General features: G+C 36.1%; 4 protein-coding genes across 6 annotated transcripts; 2 read left to right on the top strand and 2 right to left on the bottom strand.

Moving 5' to 3' along the window:
- Window positions 1-1,101: 1,101 nt before the first annotated feature.
- On the bottom strand, window positions 1,102-3,811 carry LOC9326022 (protein PARTING DANCERS). Its single transcript, XM_021013878.1, has 7 exons — window positions 2,992-3,811; window positions 2,390-2,698; window positions 2,207-2,302; window positions 2,023-2,117; window positions 1,892-1,933; window positions 1,712-1,795; window positions 1,102-1,590 (listed from the first exon to the last, which is right to left on the bottom strand). Exons 3-7 carry the CDS (start codon window positions 2,265-2,267, stop codon window positions 1,501-1,503), a joined length of 372 nt encoding a protein of 123 aa, XP_020869537.1. The 5' UTR covers window positions 2,268-2,302; window positions 2,390-2,698; window positions 2,992-3,811; the 3' UTR covers window positions 1,102-1,500.
- Window positions 3,812-8,178: 4,367 nt separating this feature from the next.
- LOC9328766 (mitochondrial import receptor subunit TOM40-1) lies at window positions 8,179-10,640 on the bottom strand. Of its 2 annotated transcripts, XM_021013869.1 has the most exons (9): window positions 10,480-10,640; window positions 9,786-10,006; window positions 9,591-9,686; window positions 9,473-9,505; window positions 9,308-9,373; window positions 9,066-9,167; window positions 8,862-8,930; window positions 8,685-8,771; window positions 8,179-8,594 (listed from the first exon to the last, which is right to left on the bottom strand). In XM_021013869.1, the coding sequence occupies exons 2-9, from the start codon at window positions 9,831-9,833 to the stop codon at window positions 8,445-8,447; spliced, it is 651 nt and encodes a 216-aa protein (XP_020869528.1). In that variant the 5' UTR covers window positions 9,834-10,006; window positions 10,480-10,640; the 3' UTR covers window positions 8,179-8,444. The 2 variants fall into 2 exon arrangements, with proteins under 2 accessions (XP_020869528.1, XP_020869529.1); XM_021013870.1 differs by having other exon boundaries at window positions 9,786-10,640.
- Window positions 10,641-12,380: 1,740 nt separating this feature from the next.
- On the top strand, window positions 12,381-15,004 carry LOC9328764 (putative pentatricopeptide repeat-containing protein At1g12700, mitochondrial). 2 transcript variants are annotated; one of them, XM_021013851.1, is made up of 4 exons: window positions 13,098-13,187; window positions 13,268-14,259; window positions 14,365-14,496; window positions 14,596-15,004. In XM_021013851.1, exon 2 carries the CDS (start codon window positions 13,280-13,282, stop codon window positions 14,222-14,224), a length of 945 nt encoding a protein of 314 aa, XP_020869510.1. In that variant the 5' UTR covers window positions 13,098-13,187; window positions 13,268-13,279; the 3' UTR covers window positions 14,225-14,259; window positions 14,365-14,496; window positions 14,596-15,004. The 2 variants fall into 2 exon arrangements, with proteins under 2 accessions (XP_020869509.1, XP_020869510.1); XM_021013850.1 differs by having other exon boundaries at window positions 12,381-14,259.
- Window positions 15,005-15,132: 128 nt separating this feature from the next.
- LOC110225097 (pentatricopeptide repeat-containing protein At1g12300, mitochondrial-like) lies at window positions 15,133-17,466 on the top strand. Its single transcript, XM_021013849.1, has 2 exons — window positions 15,133-15,400; window positions 15,536-17,466. Exons 1-2 carry the CDS (start codon window positions 15,328-15,330, stop codon window positions 17,239-17,241), a joined length of 1,779 nt encoding a protein of 592 aa, XP_020869508.1. The 5' UTR covers window positions 15,133-15,327; the 3' UTR covers window positions 17,242-17,466.
- The last annotated feature ends 112 nt before the right edge of the window (window positions 17,467-17,578 follow it).

Below are 17,578 nucleotides of genomic sequence, written 5' to 3'. Positions count from 1 at the left end.
ATGACAAAATTAAATATGTGTTTTTCTTGTTTAATAAGCTGATTATTATATACTTTGAGTTGAGATGGCTTATAAAAATCGATTCTTTTAAACTAGATTGATCACCACCAACAGAAGAAATGAAGAAGATTGATAGAAAGAAGAAGAGTTGGGTCCTTATTTATTGATATATTTGTAGCTTTGTTTACAAGTTGATAAGAAGGCACGCAAAGCGAAAAATAGAAAAAAAGAGTGGGCTCTATGATGTTTTTGTTGGTTTCTATAAAAAGGGCAGTGATGATCCTGACAACGATGATGATGATCCGTGTATAAGCGTATGATAGCTTTGATTCCTCGATTTTCAGTTACGCATTGATGGTGATCTTTTCTCGGCGGATTTTAGTTAATTAAATAGGAAATAATAAAAGATAAGTCTTTCTTCTTTTGTTGCAATGACATTTTTCACCTATTTTTGTAAATAGGATTATGAAAACAGGGAGGTAATTTAGTAATTTAGGATCATTTTCTATAGGCTTAGATAATCATACTGTCCTTCGCTAAGCCTATTGTCTACTGATTGATAACACGCTAAAAATTGGATAGTAACGTTGTCCAATCAATATTTATGTTTATCCTATACATAGGAGTGTGACAGAGACAGCAGAGATCTACCGATAACGTTTATATAATGATCAAATTGATGACTGGTATCAACTTTATTTTGGTATCCGATTTGGGTACAGTTGAAATGTTTTGGTGTTAAAGTTGGCAAAATAAAACGTACTATTTTTTAGAAGGACTATATTTTTAGTATGGTTTCTTTTCTAACAAAATATATCATTATATAGACCAATTTTGAAATAAATTCCATAACACGTATTTTGCATCAATTTGGACATAGAAATGGTAAATTCCTCGAATTTCAAAAAACCCAACCTAAGATTTCTAAATGCAAAGCCATTCCACATGGCCATGGGTTTTGTTAGCTTGTCGTTTTTGCTTAAGATCAAAGAAACCCAAAATCCTAAACATCAACAAAAAGAAAACAAGTGCGGTCATTTATTGTGCTTAACTATCAAACTTATCAATCAATCTACCAAACGTTTTCATGATTCAGTTTGGTGGTACTTCGAGTAATTAATTACTGCAAACATCAAAAAAAATTGGTACCGATCTTTATTGATTAAGTTCAGATACTAAACACCATCTAAATACTTTAAGAAAGGAATGTAAGAAAAGTACTGATATTCGGACAGAGCTAGCACAGGTAAAGAAATGAGACATTTTACTTACCTGGTACTGGCTCCTCCTATAGATGTATGTATTGTAGCCAATAGCAAAGGACTACGAAAAGTCTTGGAAACTGTTACGGCCAAGAATAAGATGGGTAAATCTTTGTTACGGAGTTTATATGCAGCCAAAGACTTGTGATCTTACAACAGTTTGTGCAGTCATCAGTTGAATTTGGGACTGAGGTAGAACTCAGGATCTTGGAAGAACCTGGTGAGTGTCTCAGCCTTTTCAGAAGAGAGATCTGTGTTTGCTAATTGCTAAAATGTCTTCTTTGGATGCTTTAGCGATTGCTTCGATTGAACCAATAGCCTGGCACAGCTGTAACCAATGAGAACATAAGTAAGCAAGCAGGATTCGTGGTGCAGAGGCATGAATCGCAATCAGGTTTAAAGTTCGAAGTTGGAATTGTATTTCAAATGTATCAAAAGTAAAACATTACCGTGTTTGCATCATGTTTGTTAATGTTGGGTATAGATGTGACAAATCTTATGAAAATGTCTGTATCCTGCACAATTCGCTTTCTCTTCACATGAAAGAACAAAAAAAAAAGAAGCTTTAGAGATTGCCAAAAACAAGTATCGAAACAGATCATTATAAGAAATGATCTTTGAGAACCTACCTCAACCTTGAGCTTAGACGCCACCTTCTGTTGCTTGCAACACTGAAGCTCAAGTTTCAATCTAATCAGTCAATCACTCAAAACAAAAAACCATAGAGTATCCTCACTAATACTAAACAAATGAGTCTTACCCCCACGAGAGTGAGCAATCTTAACAATCTTCTCGAATCCCATCTCAGCATCAGTGACTTGTACAAATGCAGGTTTCCCAAACTCCATCTCATATCTACAAAAAGACTTATCGAGCTTCATTTACGGCAAGACAGATAAGCAAAATGGTGCAAAGTGGAAAAAGATGTGTAGAAGACCACTCACTGGAAGTAAGATCGCATGAATGAATCACTCTGTTCTTTAGTTGAAAGTGTGGCAACAACATAAAGTTGCGCAAATTGCCCTTTCAGCCTCTTTACTCTACAAAGGTTAAGTCAAAAGAAATCAGAAGACAAAAGACATATAGGAGACTGTAATAGAGAGAGCTTGAACGTATATTATATAGACCTGTTGAAGATGGAAGCAACATTGGAACAATCCCATTTTGTGACAAAAACAGAAGCAATAGAAACACCTCCACAATTAAAGATCAGATCCTATCACATAAAAAAAAAAAAGTGAATTCTTTAAGCTAATTTTTAGATATCCAATTCCCTGAAAGATTCTAAACAGAGAAAGAAGGAACAAAACAGGGAGGATTGAGACAAAGTTTAGGCGGAAAGAGTTTGCGGTGAAACGCGGATATGAAACTGATCAATGAAGGTGCTTGTTCATCTTTCCATGCATTGCTCATTATACAAACACCAGCACCATTTCCTGTCACTTAATAAATCAGAACACCGTACTTTTCCAGAGGTTATCGTAAATCAATCCAAGTTTTATCCAAAATCACAATCTCAGTAGTGTTGAAGTAACATGAATTTACTAACATTAGACTAAGGAAGATATTGGCGGATGACTAAAAAAATATCAAAATGTGAATATAAGATAACTAAGGAAACAAAAACGTTACAAAAAATGAAGCTCCGTTAAAACAAGAGCAGTGAAAAAATCTAGATTCCGTACGAGGTTTGAACTTTCTCCCAGGCACGAATTTCGAAGCTTCTCACCTACTTTTCTTCCGCCGTTGCCTCACCGCATCTGCCTCTTCACAACGACGGGGAGTCCAGAATTTTAAATTTCTCTTTTTCCAGCGATTTTCCACCAGCTCCCGGTCTCTCCAGGCCCTCTAGCACTACCAACATGAGGAAAGCTAACTAAATCCTTCCCCAGCTTTACCTGTTGAGGAGTTTTCAGAACGTTCCCTCTGTTCTTTCCTTGGCAGTAAACAGTCCAGTTCGGTCTTAGGGTCTCTCGCTGACCTTGCTCCTGCGTTGTGTAGGCATTTTAGAGCTATTTTCTCTACTCTTACCTCGTCACTGAGGATTTTCCCACCGTCCTTGGGTTTTTCACTGAAGCACCTCTGCTTCTCGTTACCGAGCTCCAGTTATCTTTCTCACTTAGCGGCCGTCACACTCCTCAGCAGTATGTCTCACCTTTACTCTTGCTTCGAAAAAGGAAAGTGGCCTGCTGTGCCACACAAGTTCTCCCGACGCTCCCCGGTCAAGATCCCTGCAGAGGATAACTCTGCAATAATCGAGGCAAACCGTCTAACTCTGATTGGAAGAGCCACAAACCCTTATGTGCAAAAAGCCAGAGCAATCATCGACTTTCTCCCTCAGTTCTGGAACCTTGAAGGGAGGGTCACTTGCAGAGACTTAGGGAGGGAAACTTTCCTGTTTCGGTGTTAAGGAAGGGTCCATACCACTTCAAACAGTGGATGCTCATCCTTCAAAAGTGGGAACCCATTGTCGCTCCCGACTTCCCGTCAGTCATTGATAAGATCATGACCAGGATTAAACCAAGGAAGACTTGGTCAAGGAGCAAAGAAGAAACAAATCCTTAGTGTATCCCTTAATTTAGGGAGATCAATCTCCACGTTTCCATTTTCCCACTTGTTAATTATGTTCCTTGTTTCTAGGATTAGTGATCGATCCACTTTGCTTCCTTTGTGTATTTAAAGACATCAATGTCATCATGATGAAGGAGACTTGAAAATTGACAAAAATAGAGTTTATCTCTTTGGTTACTTGTTCTTGTGTGTTACACATAACACATCTCTTGGCTTTGAAGAGGGACCAACGTAATAGTCATAACTTTCTGGGTTGAAATTATTGGCATTCCGGTTCATCATGGAACTGACAAGAGCATCAGGGAAAGATGTGGACCAAGCTAGGGTCAGAGTGGACATCAATGGTCTAAGACCTCTTGAGATGAGTATGGAAATCAGCCTCCCCTAAGATGAAATCACTGTGGTGGATTCTGTCTATGAAAAGTGGGAGAAACACTGCTTCTCGCTTGCTCATGAGAAAAAACACTGCCCGCATCTCTCATCTTCGAGACCCCTTGGGGTTAACCAGCTACTAACTCTCACCCGTCTTGATGAGAATAAGCGTCATCAGGGAGACAGGAAGCGCTCCCGTTCCTTGTTTGAGCAAGAAGCCCCCTCTAGACCTAATGACAGGGGAGGTAGGGGGAGTAGGGTCTCAGCAAAGGACATGAGGGATTGGATCAGAAACAATCAATTCCCACCTTCCAGGGCAACTTCCTACAGACAAGGTTCCCAATCCAGTAGGACATATGCAGCTACCTGCCTACCTCTAGGGGTGATCATAGAGAAACTCACAGAGCTCTATAACACCAAACGGACTCTTCACGTCAAATTTCTACATCAAGAGCAAACTGTTCCAGAGGAAAAGGTTCGGCTCTTTCAAGACTCCAGCCTCCTATCATGGATACGAGAGAGAAGAATCAGTCCCAGTCTTCTTGAATCCCATCTCAGCATCAGTGACTACTGACTTGTACAAATAAATCGATGGACTCTTTAATACTTTGGGGCGCCGGTACAGATTAAACCAGATTGATTATATTTACCATTTTTTTAAAAAGAACCTAATTCTTAACATTTGCTATTTGAACCCCAAAATATTTCATCACAAAAAGGAAAAAGCTTACATTTAGTGGTTTGTTTATGGAACATTGATTTCGCTTTCACAAGGAACAATGATTGGTTCACCCATATGGTGGATTTTTTTTGTTCACCCCCTCTTATTCTAACCAATCAAAATATGTCACTTAATTATTATTTATTATTTAATTATAAAAATTTAAACTCTAATTCTTCTTTATAAACTCAAACCGATATTTAACTTCGTTAAATTGTAAAATATAAACCCGTTTATAAACCTAAACCGATATTTAAGCTCGTTTAGTTATATAAAATCTAAACCCTAATCTTTTTTTATAAACTCAAACTCATATTTAACCTCGTTTAATTATAAAATCTAAATCTCAACCCTCCTTGATAAACCTAAATCAATATATAACTTTGATTTGGTAACAAATTAGATTTTACAATTAAATGAATTTTTTTTTTATTCAGTGGCAGATTCTTATTGGTTAGAAAAGAAAGATGTGAATAAAATGATTCAACCTAAGATTGAACCCAAGAATTTTCCTTTGGAAGGTAGAAGTAGTGTAGTGAAAGGAAGATTGCAAGTTTATGTCCGTTTTGAACATGAGTTTATTTTTTGTAATCGTAAATTTTATTACAAATTAACTACATATGGCAGTGAAAAACGAAAATATCCTTGGAAACCAAACCGGTGAAAAACATTGAAATTGGTTTTTGTTCTATTTTTTATAAACTATTTATTCATTTTCGTTTCTAAAAATCGTTTTGGACGCATCTCAATCTTCGTTTTAAGGTTTTCTTATTATTAACCACTAAGTTTTCTTTGTTTATTTCTTAGTAATGTTATTATTTTCATTTTATGGAAGTTCGAGTGTCAGAAGATCCAAAACACATTTTGTACAGGTTTTAATCGATAAACAATAATCTAAAGATATCTTTTAGGTTATTTTATAATAATCACATTTGGATCATGTTTTCTATTGGTGAATGCTTTTACTGTTATCATATTGAGAAAAGTGCAATACCTTCTTTGAAATCTTTTGAACATAGGTCATAAGTACATCACCACTGCGCTTAACTTAAGCACACCAATAAAATTGGTTACAAGAAGTTGACGAATGACTTTTGACTCCCAAGACAGAGAGACTTTGAATCAAATCCAGATCAAATTTAAATCATACTAGATAGTTTTTACTGCATGTAAGACCACCTTTAAATGATTCATGAAAAACAATTAGAAATGATATAGAATACCCTAAAGTGCTCGACCTAATTGGCAAGTACAAACATAAGACATGTAAGTCTCTAATACAATGCAATGGTGATGTACTAATTATGACCTATGTTCAAAAGATTTTAAATAAGGTAATGCGCTTTTCTCATTTAATTTTATCGTTAAACTTGGTAGAGATAATATAATAATCATGACACATGTATCTTTTTATTCATAATAAGGTTTCACTCGCCACTGATTTTGTGTACAATTGCGTTTCAAGAGATGTTAAGAGATAAACAGCTAGTGTTGGGTTAGCGGACTCAAACTAAATTTTAGTGGAGTCAAAAATATTTTAAAAACAATATTATATAACTAATTTTATTATAATATTATATAAACCCACAAGAAAATCATTTTTATAAGCAATTTAAAAATGATATATTAATTGCTGTGATTTTTAAAAGAAAAATTAATAAATATAAGACCAAAAAAAATATTTATGGCTAAAGGGAGAAAAATGGAGTAAAAGTATCTTTGTGGAGATTTGAACTTAGTGTTGAGAGTGCCAACACCTTGAAATTTATCAACTGTGTTGTTGATATTTATTGAGATTTCATGCACACAATGTTATTTAAAATTTTGGATCCTTAATTTTGGATCTACCATTGGAGAGCGAAAAAAATGAAAAACCAACTAAATGTCTAAATTTCAAAATTTGCATTTTTTACAATTATAAATATGGTTTGGACTCCCTAATGGAGTCCAACCGTTAATCATGCTTAACAAGGATTACAAGCTTGGTCGTTTTTCACTGGCCTACGTATATAGTTTTGCATAAAAAATAACGAAATCATTGTTACATAAACAAAGCACTAAATATAAGCTTTTTCTTTTTAGTGATGAATATTTTGGGGTTCGAATTAGCAAATGTTAAGATATAGGTTTTCTTTTAAAATGGTACAGTATGTCAGCATATATAATTAATCCAGTTTGATCTGAACCGGCACATTAAACCGGTTCTAAACGTAGTCGTGCTTATTTAATTACCGCATGACAAACCTTTAAAGCAAAAAAAATCTCTCAAACCACAAGAAATTCACAACACATGCCCCATTTGGAGTTAGGCCCAACTGCATCAATCCACCTGCACTTCCCTCTACAGAAAACAGAGGATCAGAGCAAATCATCGTATGTGGATTTTATTTTGGAAAAAATATCATTTAATTCCCCAACTTTCAAACAATGATTATTTTAAACATCAATTTTATGTAGACCATTTTAAACATGAACTAAACGTTGACCAAACATATGAAACATCAGGCTGCATTGATCATGCCAAAATAGACATGTTGTTAATATGTTAAAACGACATTGTTTTAAGAAAAAAATAATAATTTAATTCGCCAACTTCCAAATTGTGATAATTTTAAACATCAATTTCATAGTAATCCATTTTAAATATGAACTATACGTTGACTAAACATATGAAATATGAGACTGCGGTGACGAGACCCATATTGACGTTGAAACATCTTACAATAAATATGTTTATAAAACTTAAAAGAAAATTTATTAAAAAAAATTTAAATATGTCAACAATATTATTAAAAAGGTAGAAATTATTGTGTACTTAATCGTGACATGTAGTATAATTATTTTGTGATTTTAACTATGATTTGTAGTTTAAATCGATTATAATGCATCATGCATGTTATTGACAAGACACAAAATAATATTTGTGATTAATATAACTTTATAGAAATCAGTTGTTGTCTGAGGCAAAGTACACCTAAAATTGGAGAAAGAACTAACGAACAACATCAAAAGCCTAAAACAAAAACCAACAACCATAGAGATATCCACGATGGTCCGGTAGGATGGAGTGGGAAATGGGAGAGACTAAAGAATCCTAACATATGGTGGTGCATCTTTTCTAGTCCCAACCACTGTTCGGTAGAGGTAAAGTTTATCGACCGTCTTCTTCATAACGTCTGTTTTATGAATCTTGGATGATTCAGTCTTTTTTGGATTGCTTGTTAGTTGCAGCTTATTGTTGAGGCATCATTGAGCAAAGAAGAGATGAAAGCTACAATCATGTCTTGCTCAAATAGAGAAAGATGAAAATAGTTAAAAGCAGGCTAAAAATTTGCAAACTCACTTGACAATGCAATTGCACCCAGTCACAAACCCACTCACTCAATATCTGAATCTAACCAAAAATGCTCCCACAAAAAAAAAAAAAGTGTTTCTAGTAGTTAAGTATTTTCTTCAGTCATTTACACATTCATATCATGTAGTTTTCGTCCTTACTGAAGGCAACTTTTCTGCAGTTCTTAATGATATGTTAAGCTCAAACCAAGCTTGTAATCCTTTTTCATATGATCCAAACATGCAGATAGAAGACTAGCGAGTCCCATTTTCATTTCCTTTTTAAGAAGTGCATATGCAACACCGTTAGAATCAATCATTCCCTGGACCCTAGACTGAAACAAAAGCTCAAATTATTACAATTAAAACGGATTTATAAAGACTTAGTTTTCAATTCCATTATAATCTAAAAATACCAATATTACCAATCTAGAAATGTCGCACTCATATCCAACTTTAGCTTTAACATCTCTTGAAAAGCAGTTGTACACAAAATCAGTGGCGAGTGAAACCTGATAATGAGCAAAAAGATACAAGGGTCATGATTATTATTTCATATCTAGCGAGTTTAAAGATAAAATTACATGAGATAAGCGCATTACCTTCTTTGAAATCTTTTGAACATATGTCATAATTACACTACCAGTGCTAATAACTTTCGCAGAGGCGACCTGTTAATAGAGAAAAGTTCTCAATATGATTGGTAAATAAAAAATAAAAGCATTCACCAATATAAAATATGATCCGAATTTCCTATGAATCGAGTTTGTGAGCTATCTAATAAAGTGACTGAGAAGAAGCATTACCATCTTATTGGTCTCGTATCTTGCAGCATAACCTACACCCGACTCTTGAGCCATAGTGGCCCAGAAGAACTCACCTCCCAAAGATAAACGAGGTGTCACACGCTGTACAGAAAATTACTATCAACAAAAAAAAAAACAACTTTTATAGTAAAATGTGATGCAAAGAGTCGATTCTTTTTCTTTTGTATCTGTGAGCTAATTGTTATTGATGTATTAAAAAGCTTAGAACACATCAAATCTACTTGGATATATGTTGCTCCAATTATGCTATTGCTCCCGAGTTGAAATTGAGCTCTGTAGTTTAGAGCCTACAGAAATGTGAGAAAAAAAAAAAAAATTAAAGAAACTATTAATCAAAACGTTCATCACAAAGATAGCAAATCTTCTTATAGAGATAATTTCCTCACCAGGTATTCAAAGTTGACTAGTGCCTTTCTCAGCTGGAAAAGAACGTAAGAAAATACATTTTGTCAAGAGAAAGATACAGCATAGAATAATGGCATTATCTCTAGTTGCAAAACTTACTTCACTATGTGCATGCACAATCAACTTATCAGTTATAACGGCTTTCACTCTCGCACTTAGTCTACCATGAGAATTAACTTTACCCATAAACACCAGCTGCAACAAAACATTTATCTTTTGATTTCCACAAAGGAACAAAAAGGTAATTTTTATTAAATAATCCAATAACACTTTTTTTTTTTTTCCAAATAAAACCTTTGGGTTTAAGTAGGAGGCACAAAGCTGATAATGTTTTGTCCCCATCGTTGAACTGTTTGACACAAGAATAAATGGGTTTAACCCAAAGAGAAGGACAAAAATTGTGTGCAAATATGACTATAAACATAAACATAATCACCTGATATGAAGTTTTTCATTAAAAAAGGTGGGATAGTATTCTAAATATAAACCCTTGAAATAATGAGGGTTCAACAAGTCTGCACATAAATAAACGGGTTACAAAAGTTGATGAATGACTTTTGACTACCAAGAAAAACATACAGACTTTGAATTAAATCGGGATCAATATAAATCATACTCGATAGTTTCTACTGTATGTAAGACGATCTTTAAACGATTCATGGAAAACAATTAGAAGAAACAAAACAGAGTACCCTAAAGTTAAAAACGATTAATGGAAAAGAAACAAAACAGAGTACCCTAAGTGCTCGAACTAATTGGCCAATACAAACAGAGTCCCCTATAGCTCGAACTAGTTGGCCAATACAAACAAAAAACAGATGAATCTCTAATACATGCAATGAAGCCAGACTCATCTATTTCCACACTGATCAAGAAACTCATACATTGATATATCCAGGAATTCAATAAGTTATGTACAGTGGAATTGCTAAACAAAGAGAATCTTAGAAGAAAGAAAGGAAATTGATTTATGATGATAATACTTAACCGTAAGCTTCGTTATCGACGTAGTCATATCCAACAGGACAAGTGAGGTTCAAGTTATCAACTTTCTCAAAGGCTTCTTTCGTCGTCAACGGTGGTGAGAGATCCGCCATCGCCGCCGTTATCTTCTTGGGGGTAGAAACGACACGGTTTTCTTCCGATTTAGGGACGGTTTCTCCGGCTCGGTCTTAATTAGGCGTGGGAATTCCGGGTATTTGATTTGGTTTGTCGTTCGGTTCTGAATAGTTCGGTTAAGATATTCATTCAGGTGTTTTAGAATCCAAATTATTATTATAGTATTAAAAAGGCTCTAACCTTAATTAATGTCACCCTCTCGTATTAATTAATTAAAGAATGATTGACATTTGACAATCAAGTTTTCGACTACACATATAACTTGATGGATATCTTCTTCTTTTGTCTTTTTTTGGATATTTACCTTTTCTCTGCGCTTCTAGTGTATATTCAACTTCCTCTTCTCTCTCTATATTTCATTTTCTCTCTTTCGTAAAAGTCTTGCGTTGCAAGAAAAAGGTCAAATTTGAATATATAAATATGCCTCTGGTAGATTTGCCAATAAGAAGAATACATAGAGCTTGCTGATTAAACCCTTAAAAGCGAATACGATTTCTATAAGATTCGATCTCTCGCACGGCATAGGGATCATGTCACCCACGGATCTGAAACCCGAAAATTCCGACCCCAAAACTCAAAATTACCAAGGTCCGTCAGAGGAACAGCGAGAACGATATCGCATGTTCATGATAGGAGGTGGTTGCAAAGAATCGTTTACAGCTTTTGAAGATTGCGAAGGGAACACAATTGTTGATTGTAGTGAAACCATGTGGAAGCTGGATCAGTGTATGAAGGTTCACTTGGATTACTATCAGCCGTATTATTCGATATGGAAAACTGTCGACGAAATCGAGGAGAGGAACCGTGATCCCGTCTTCCCCGCTAAAGAACCAAAGGAAAAAGCTAAGCAGGTGTCTGAGTTCATGAGAGATCCTTGCAGAGAATCAATAAGGTCTTTTAGACGTCGTGATGCAGAATATACGAGAAACAATAACACTCTCACGTTCCATAGGAAACTTGAAGCTTTTGACACCGTGTACAAGTGTATGGAGGCTCACTCTGATTACAATCAATATCAGGCGTTTCTCGCGTCAATGAAAAGACGTTACGAATATTATGATAAGGAGTTTGACGCCTTCTTGGCTGCGAGGAAGCTATAGAGAAGGTACATTAGAAGATCCATAACATTAATACAAATCTCTAAAATATATGTTTCACAATATATTTCTCACTTATAATGTAATGGATTGACCTTCTCTATATAAGCTATGATTTAGGTAATAAAATTTTATGCTTTCTTATATTCATGTTATGGGGATATCAATATAGGTAAATGAATCTATCTCGGACTTTTGGTTGATTCAGATCCTGCAGGAAATACATTCTTGATTATCAAAATTGTAAAGCACTTACTCATATCATAACCTTGATGCAACCGGAGATATATGAATGCTACAAAAATGATGATGTTCCTGTTGCTTATCGATTTCTAAAGTGAAGGAAGAAAAACAAAAATGCTTACTTACACACACATGGTCTGAAAACTGAGACATCGGAACCCTTAAAAAGCCTATTTACATTCAAGTCGTCACTGCTCGAATCCGCTACTAGCTAGTGGCATATTAGTCGGTGGTGAAAGAGAGAAGAGCATTGCACATAGATGGGAATTGCACGAGTCAAAAGTAAGCATATGTAGTGGACCAGCCACTTTTTTATAACCCAAAAAACAAAATTGGGCAACTTTCTTTAAATAAAAATATAACTGGGCCACGTTTTTTTGAAAAACAAAAACAACTGGGCCAAATTTAAACCCAATTTCAACATCTACGTACACATCTACGTGTATTCGAACATCCATTTCCAAATCGAGGAAATCGAACAATCCGGCTGAAGAAATAATGATGATAAGGAGATCGATTGCTATAAATTTGAAGTCTTTGAGATTGGTTCAGCCTCATCTCTTGGATACAGGTACTCTTAGAACTGATTTTCTCTGTACCATTTCTGGTATTAGCGATGGGAGAGTCTGTTACGGAGAGAGATTGAGAAGTGGGATTGTTGATATTAAGGAAGATGATGCTATTGATCTGTTTCAAGAAATGATTAGGTCTCGTCCTCTTCCTAGTCTTGTTGATTTCAGTAGATTCTTTAGTGGTGTTGCAAGCACAAAACAGTTCAATCTCGTGTTAGATTTCTGCAAGAAGATGGAATTGAATGGGATTGCTCATAATATCTACACTTTGAATATCATGATCAATTGCTTTTGCCGGTGTTGTAAAACTTGTTTTGCTTATTCTGTTTTGGGAAAAGTTATGAAGCTTGGGTATGAGCCTGACACTACCACGTTTAATACTCTGATCAATGGACTCTGTCTCGAGAGTAAAGTTTCTGAAGCTGTGGTTTTAGTCGCTAGGATGGTGGAGAACGGATGTCAACCCAATGTGGTTACTTATAATTCGATTGTAAATGGGATATGTAAATCAGGAGATACTTCTTTAGCCTTGGATTTGCTCAGAAAGATGGATGAAAGAAATGTTAAGGCTGATGTGTTTACTTACAGTACAATCATTGATAGTCTTTGTAGAGATGGCTGCATAGACGCTGCAATTAGCCTTTTCAAGGAAATGGAAACGAAAGGTATCAAATCTAGTCTTGTTACGTATAATTCTCTTGTGGGAGGTCTTTGTAAAGCCGGTAAATGGAATGATGGTGTGCAGTTGTTGAAGGATATGACGAGTAGGAAAATCATCCCTAATGTCATCACTTTCAATGTATTGATTGATGTTTTTGTTAAAGAAGGGAAGCTTCAGGAGGCTAACGAATTGTACAAAGAGATGATCACAAAAGGTATATCACCTAACACTATTACTTATAATTCCTTGATGGATGGGTATTGTATGCAGAACCGTCTTAGCGAGGCCAACAATATGTTGGATCTTATGGTTAGGAATAATTGCAGTCCTGATATCGTGACTTTTACAAGTCTCATTAAAGGATATTGTAAGGTGAAAAGGGTTGACGAAGGTATGAAACTCTTCCGCAAGATTTCTAAGAGAGGCTTGGTTGCCAATACAGTTACTTATAGCATTCTTGTCCAAGGGTTTTGTCAATCCGGGAAACTAGAGATCGCGGAGGAACTTTTCCAAGAAATGGTTTCACTCGGTGTTCTTCCTGATGTTATGACATATGGTATTTTGCTTGATGGCTTGTGTGACAATGGGAAGCTTGAAAAGGCATTGGAAATTTTTGAGGATTTGCAAAAGAGTAAGATGAATCTTGATATTGTTATGTATACAATCATCATCGAGGGGATGTGCAAGGGTGGAAAAGTGGAAGATGCCTGGAATTTATTCTGTAGCCTACCTTGTAAAGGAGTGAAGCCTAATGTTATGACATACACCGTGATGATTTCAGGATTATGTAAGAAAGGGTCACTATCTGAAGCAAACATCTTGCTTAGAAAAATGGAGGAAGATGGGAATGAGCCAAATGATTGTACATACAACACACTAATCCGGGCACATCTCCGAGATGGTGACTTAACTGCATCAGCTAAACTTATTGAAGAAATGAAGAGTTGTGGGTTCTCAGCAGATGCTTCCAGTATTAAGATGGTTATTGATATGTTATCGAGTGGTGAACTGGACAAAAGCTTTTTAGATATGCTTTCTTAGCGGTTTGGTGGTTTTTAATTATTGTCTTAGCAAAGGTTAGTTATGTGTGCCAATATCTGATCTACTAAGCAGGTTTTTAAACTGATTGATCACTAAAACTCAGAAACATTCTTCTGCGTGATTGTGTTGGCACTTGGCAGGTTCAAAGAGCCGAGAAGATCTCCTGGTGTTAAGCGTTTCAGAGGAACTCAGGCTTAGTAGCTGAACCTTTGCTAAAATGTCTAGATACAGCCTAATGGTTTGTCTGTTTGCCTTGACACCTTCTCAAAATGGTATCTCTTCTCTTTTATTTTCTAAATTTTGCAGTTAAATGTTTACTGTTCCATGAAAACTCTAAAACTAAATCCTCAAACACTTTGACTTCTGGTTAGCCCTTCAACACTATTACTGCATCTCTAAACTTCAACACGATCGAAGCTCATGGTATGAGTTCCGCAGAACTGCATAGAGATCTCAGGCAGGTAGGGAGATCAGAGGTTCTAAAGAAAGTTCAAGAACAGGGATGTTAGGGTACTTGTGACTAACGAGCGCTCGGCTCGGGGTTTGGATGATGCGGAATGTGATCTCATGGTTGATCTTGAGCTTCCAACAGATGCGGTTCACAATGCTCATCGAGCTGGAAAAATGAGAAGATGCGGTTCCTTTTCTTACTCTGTTTGCAGATACTTTTTGTTATAACTAATTAAATTCAGATTTTTTTTTTTTATCCCTTCTAATACACTAAACATATTTGTACTACACTACACTAAGAACATAACCAGTGTTGAATTTACAGTATGATATGAATCGCTTAGGAAATTGCTTCGATTCAGGGCAGTGACTTGTAGTGTCTTTATGAAAATATCAAATGCAATGAGTTCATATACATATTGTTTAGGGAGCTGACGATTATTCAAAATTTTGAATTGTTTTTGTGAACGATATTAACAGTAAAACTCAACTAAACCAATTTCGGTATAATTTGAACTGAACCGGTTTAATCGATAAGTTTCAGAGTGTTCTTTTTTTTTTTTGTCTCTAAAGCTCAGCTCCTCCCATGGATGCTTTTGTAGGGTTTGCAAATTACACAGAGAGGGTTTGAAAAAGGACCGATTGAGCTTGAGATGATGAAGTTGATGATTCGGAGATCGAGTCCTCAAGCTTCGAAATTTGTTCAGTCTCGTCTCCTGGAGACAGGTACTCTGAGAAATTCGTTGATCCATTGCCCAAATGAGCTATTTTTTTGCTGCGAACGCGGCTTCTCTGGCTTCAGCGATAGAAATCTCTCTTATAGAGAGAGATTGAGATGTGGGCTTGTCGATATTAATGCAGATGTTGCTGTTGATCTCTTCCAAGACATGATTGGGTCTCGTCCTCTTCCTAGTCTTGTTGATTTCAGTAAATTGTTTAGTGCCGTTGCCAGAACAAAGCAGTACAATCTTGTGTTAGATCTCTGCAAGCAAATGGAATTGAAGGGAATTGCGCATGACAACTACACTTTGAGTATTATGATCAATTGCTTCTGTCGCTGTCGTAAACTTTGTTATGCTTTTTCTGCTTTGGGGAAGATCATGAAGCTTGGGTATGAGCCTAACACAGTCATCTTTAACACTCTATTCAATGGTTTATGTCTTGAGGGTAGAGTTTCTGAAGCGGTTGAATTAGTTGATCGAATGGTAGGAATGGGACATAAACCCACTCTCATAACGATTAACACTCTGGTCAATGGCCTTTGTCTCAAAGGTAAAGTCTCTGAAGCGGTGGTTTTGATTGAACGAATGGTTGAAAATGGCTTTCAACCCAACAAAGTTACCTATGGACCGGTTCTAAATGTAATGTGCAAGTCCGGGAAAACTGCCCTGGCCATGGAGTTGCTTAGAAAGATGGAAGAAAGAAAGATCAAGCTAGATGCAGTCAAATACAGTATCATCATTGATGGTCTTTGCAAAGACGGGTGCCTCGACAACGCACTCAACTTTTTCAATGAAATGGAAATGAAAGGGATCAAAGCAAATGTTTCTACCTACAACTCTCTCATAGGAGGCTTTTGTAATGCTGGTAGATGGAATGATGGTGCGCAGTTGCTCAAGGATATGATCACAAGGAAAATCAACCCCAACATTGTCACTTTCAATGCTTTAATTGATAGTTTTGTGAAAGAGGGAAAGCTTCGAGAGGCCGAAGAACTGCACAAGGAGATGATCACAAGAGGTATAGCTCCTGACACGATTACATATAGTTCCTTGATAGATGGGTTTTGCAAGGAGAAGCGCCTAGATGAGGCCAACCAGATGTTGGATCTGATGGTTAGCAAAGGGTGTGATCCTGATATCGTGACGTTCAATATCCTCATAAATGGATATTGCAAGGCTAAGCAGGTTGGCGATGGTTTGGAACTCGTCCGCAAAATGTCGTTGAAAGGAGTGGTTGCAGATACAATTACTTATAACACTCTTATCCAAGGCTTTTGTGAGTTGGGAAAACTTGAGGTTGCCAAAGAACTCTTCCAAGAGATGGTTTCTCGTGGCGTTCCTCCTAATATTGTCACTTACAAAATTTTGCTGGATGGGTTGTGTGACAATGGGGAACCAGAAAAAGCATTGGAAATATTTGAAAAAATACAGAAGAGTAAGATGGAGCTTGATATTGGTATATATAACATCATCATTCATGGGATGTGCAATGCTAGTAAGGTGGATGATGCTTGGGAATTATTCTGTAGCATCCCTCTCAAAGGAGTGAAGCCCGATGTCAAAACATACACTATAATGATTGGGGGACTGTGTAAGAAAGGCTCACTGTTTGAAGCGGAACTGTTGTTTAGAAAAATGGAAGAAGATGGGCATGCGCCAGATGGTTGTACATACAACATACTCATCAAGGCACATCTTGGAGATGGTGATGCAACCAAATCAGCTAAACTGATCGAAGAAATGAAGAGGTGCAGGTTCTCTGCTGATGCTTCCACGATAAAGATGGTTATCGATATGTTATCGGATGGTAGATTGGAGAAAAGCTTTTTGGATATGCTTTCTTGAGTTTTTGATTTTATCAATGAGAGATAAAGCTAACCATTTCTCGTTTAGTGTTTGATGTATTTGGTCTTATTAATCGAATATTTGTTCACATATAACCAGATTCTGATGTATCCTCATATACATGGCTTTTTATTTTGTTCCGGTGTTTAGTTGAGCATATGCGTATTGACAAATGCTAGAAACCTGATAAGCACTAATAAATTGCCTTGTTGAGGTTTCAGGTGATCAGAGCTCTTCATTTAGTTTTCTATGCTCTTTCATTGAATCTTGTTCTATGTCATTTTTTTTTTCTTTATGATATATGTTGGATATACTCATATACATGTAAGGCTCAAAA

Source organism: Arabidopsis lyrata (assembly GCF_000004255.2).
Source record: "Arabidopsis lyrata subsp. lyrata unplaced genomic scaffold ARALYscaffold_1, whole genome shotgun sequence".
Classification (NCBI taxonomy): domain Eukaryota; kingdom Viridiplantae; phylum Streptophyta; class Magnoliopsida; order Brassicales; family Brassicaceae; genus Arabidopsis; species Arabidopsis lyrata.
Note: the sequence above shows the minus strand (reverse complement) of the source record. Positions and strands in the feature narration are given on the sequence as shown.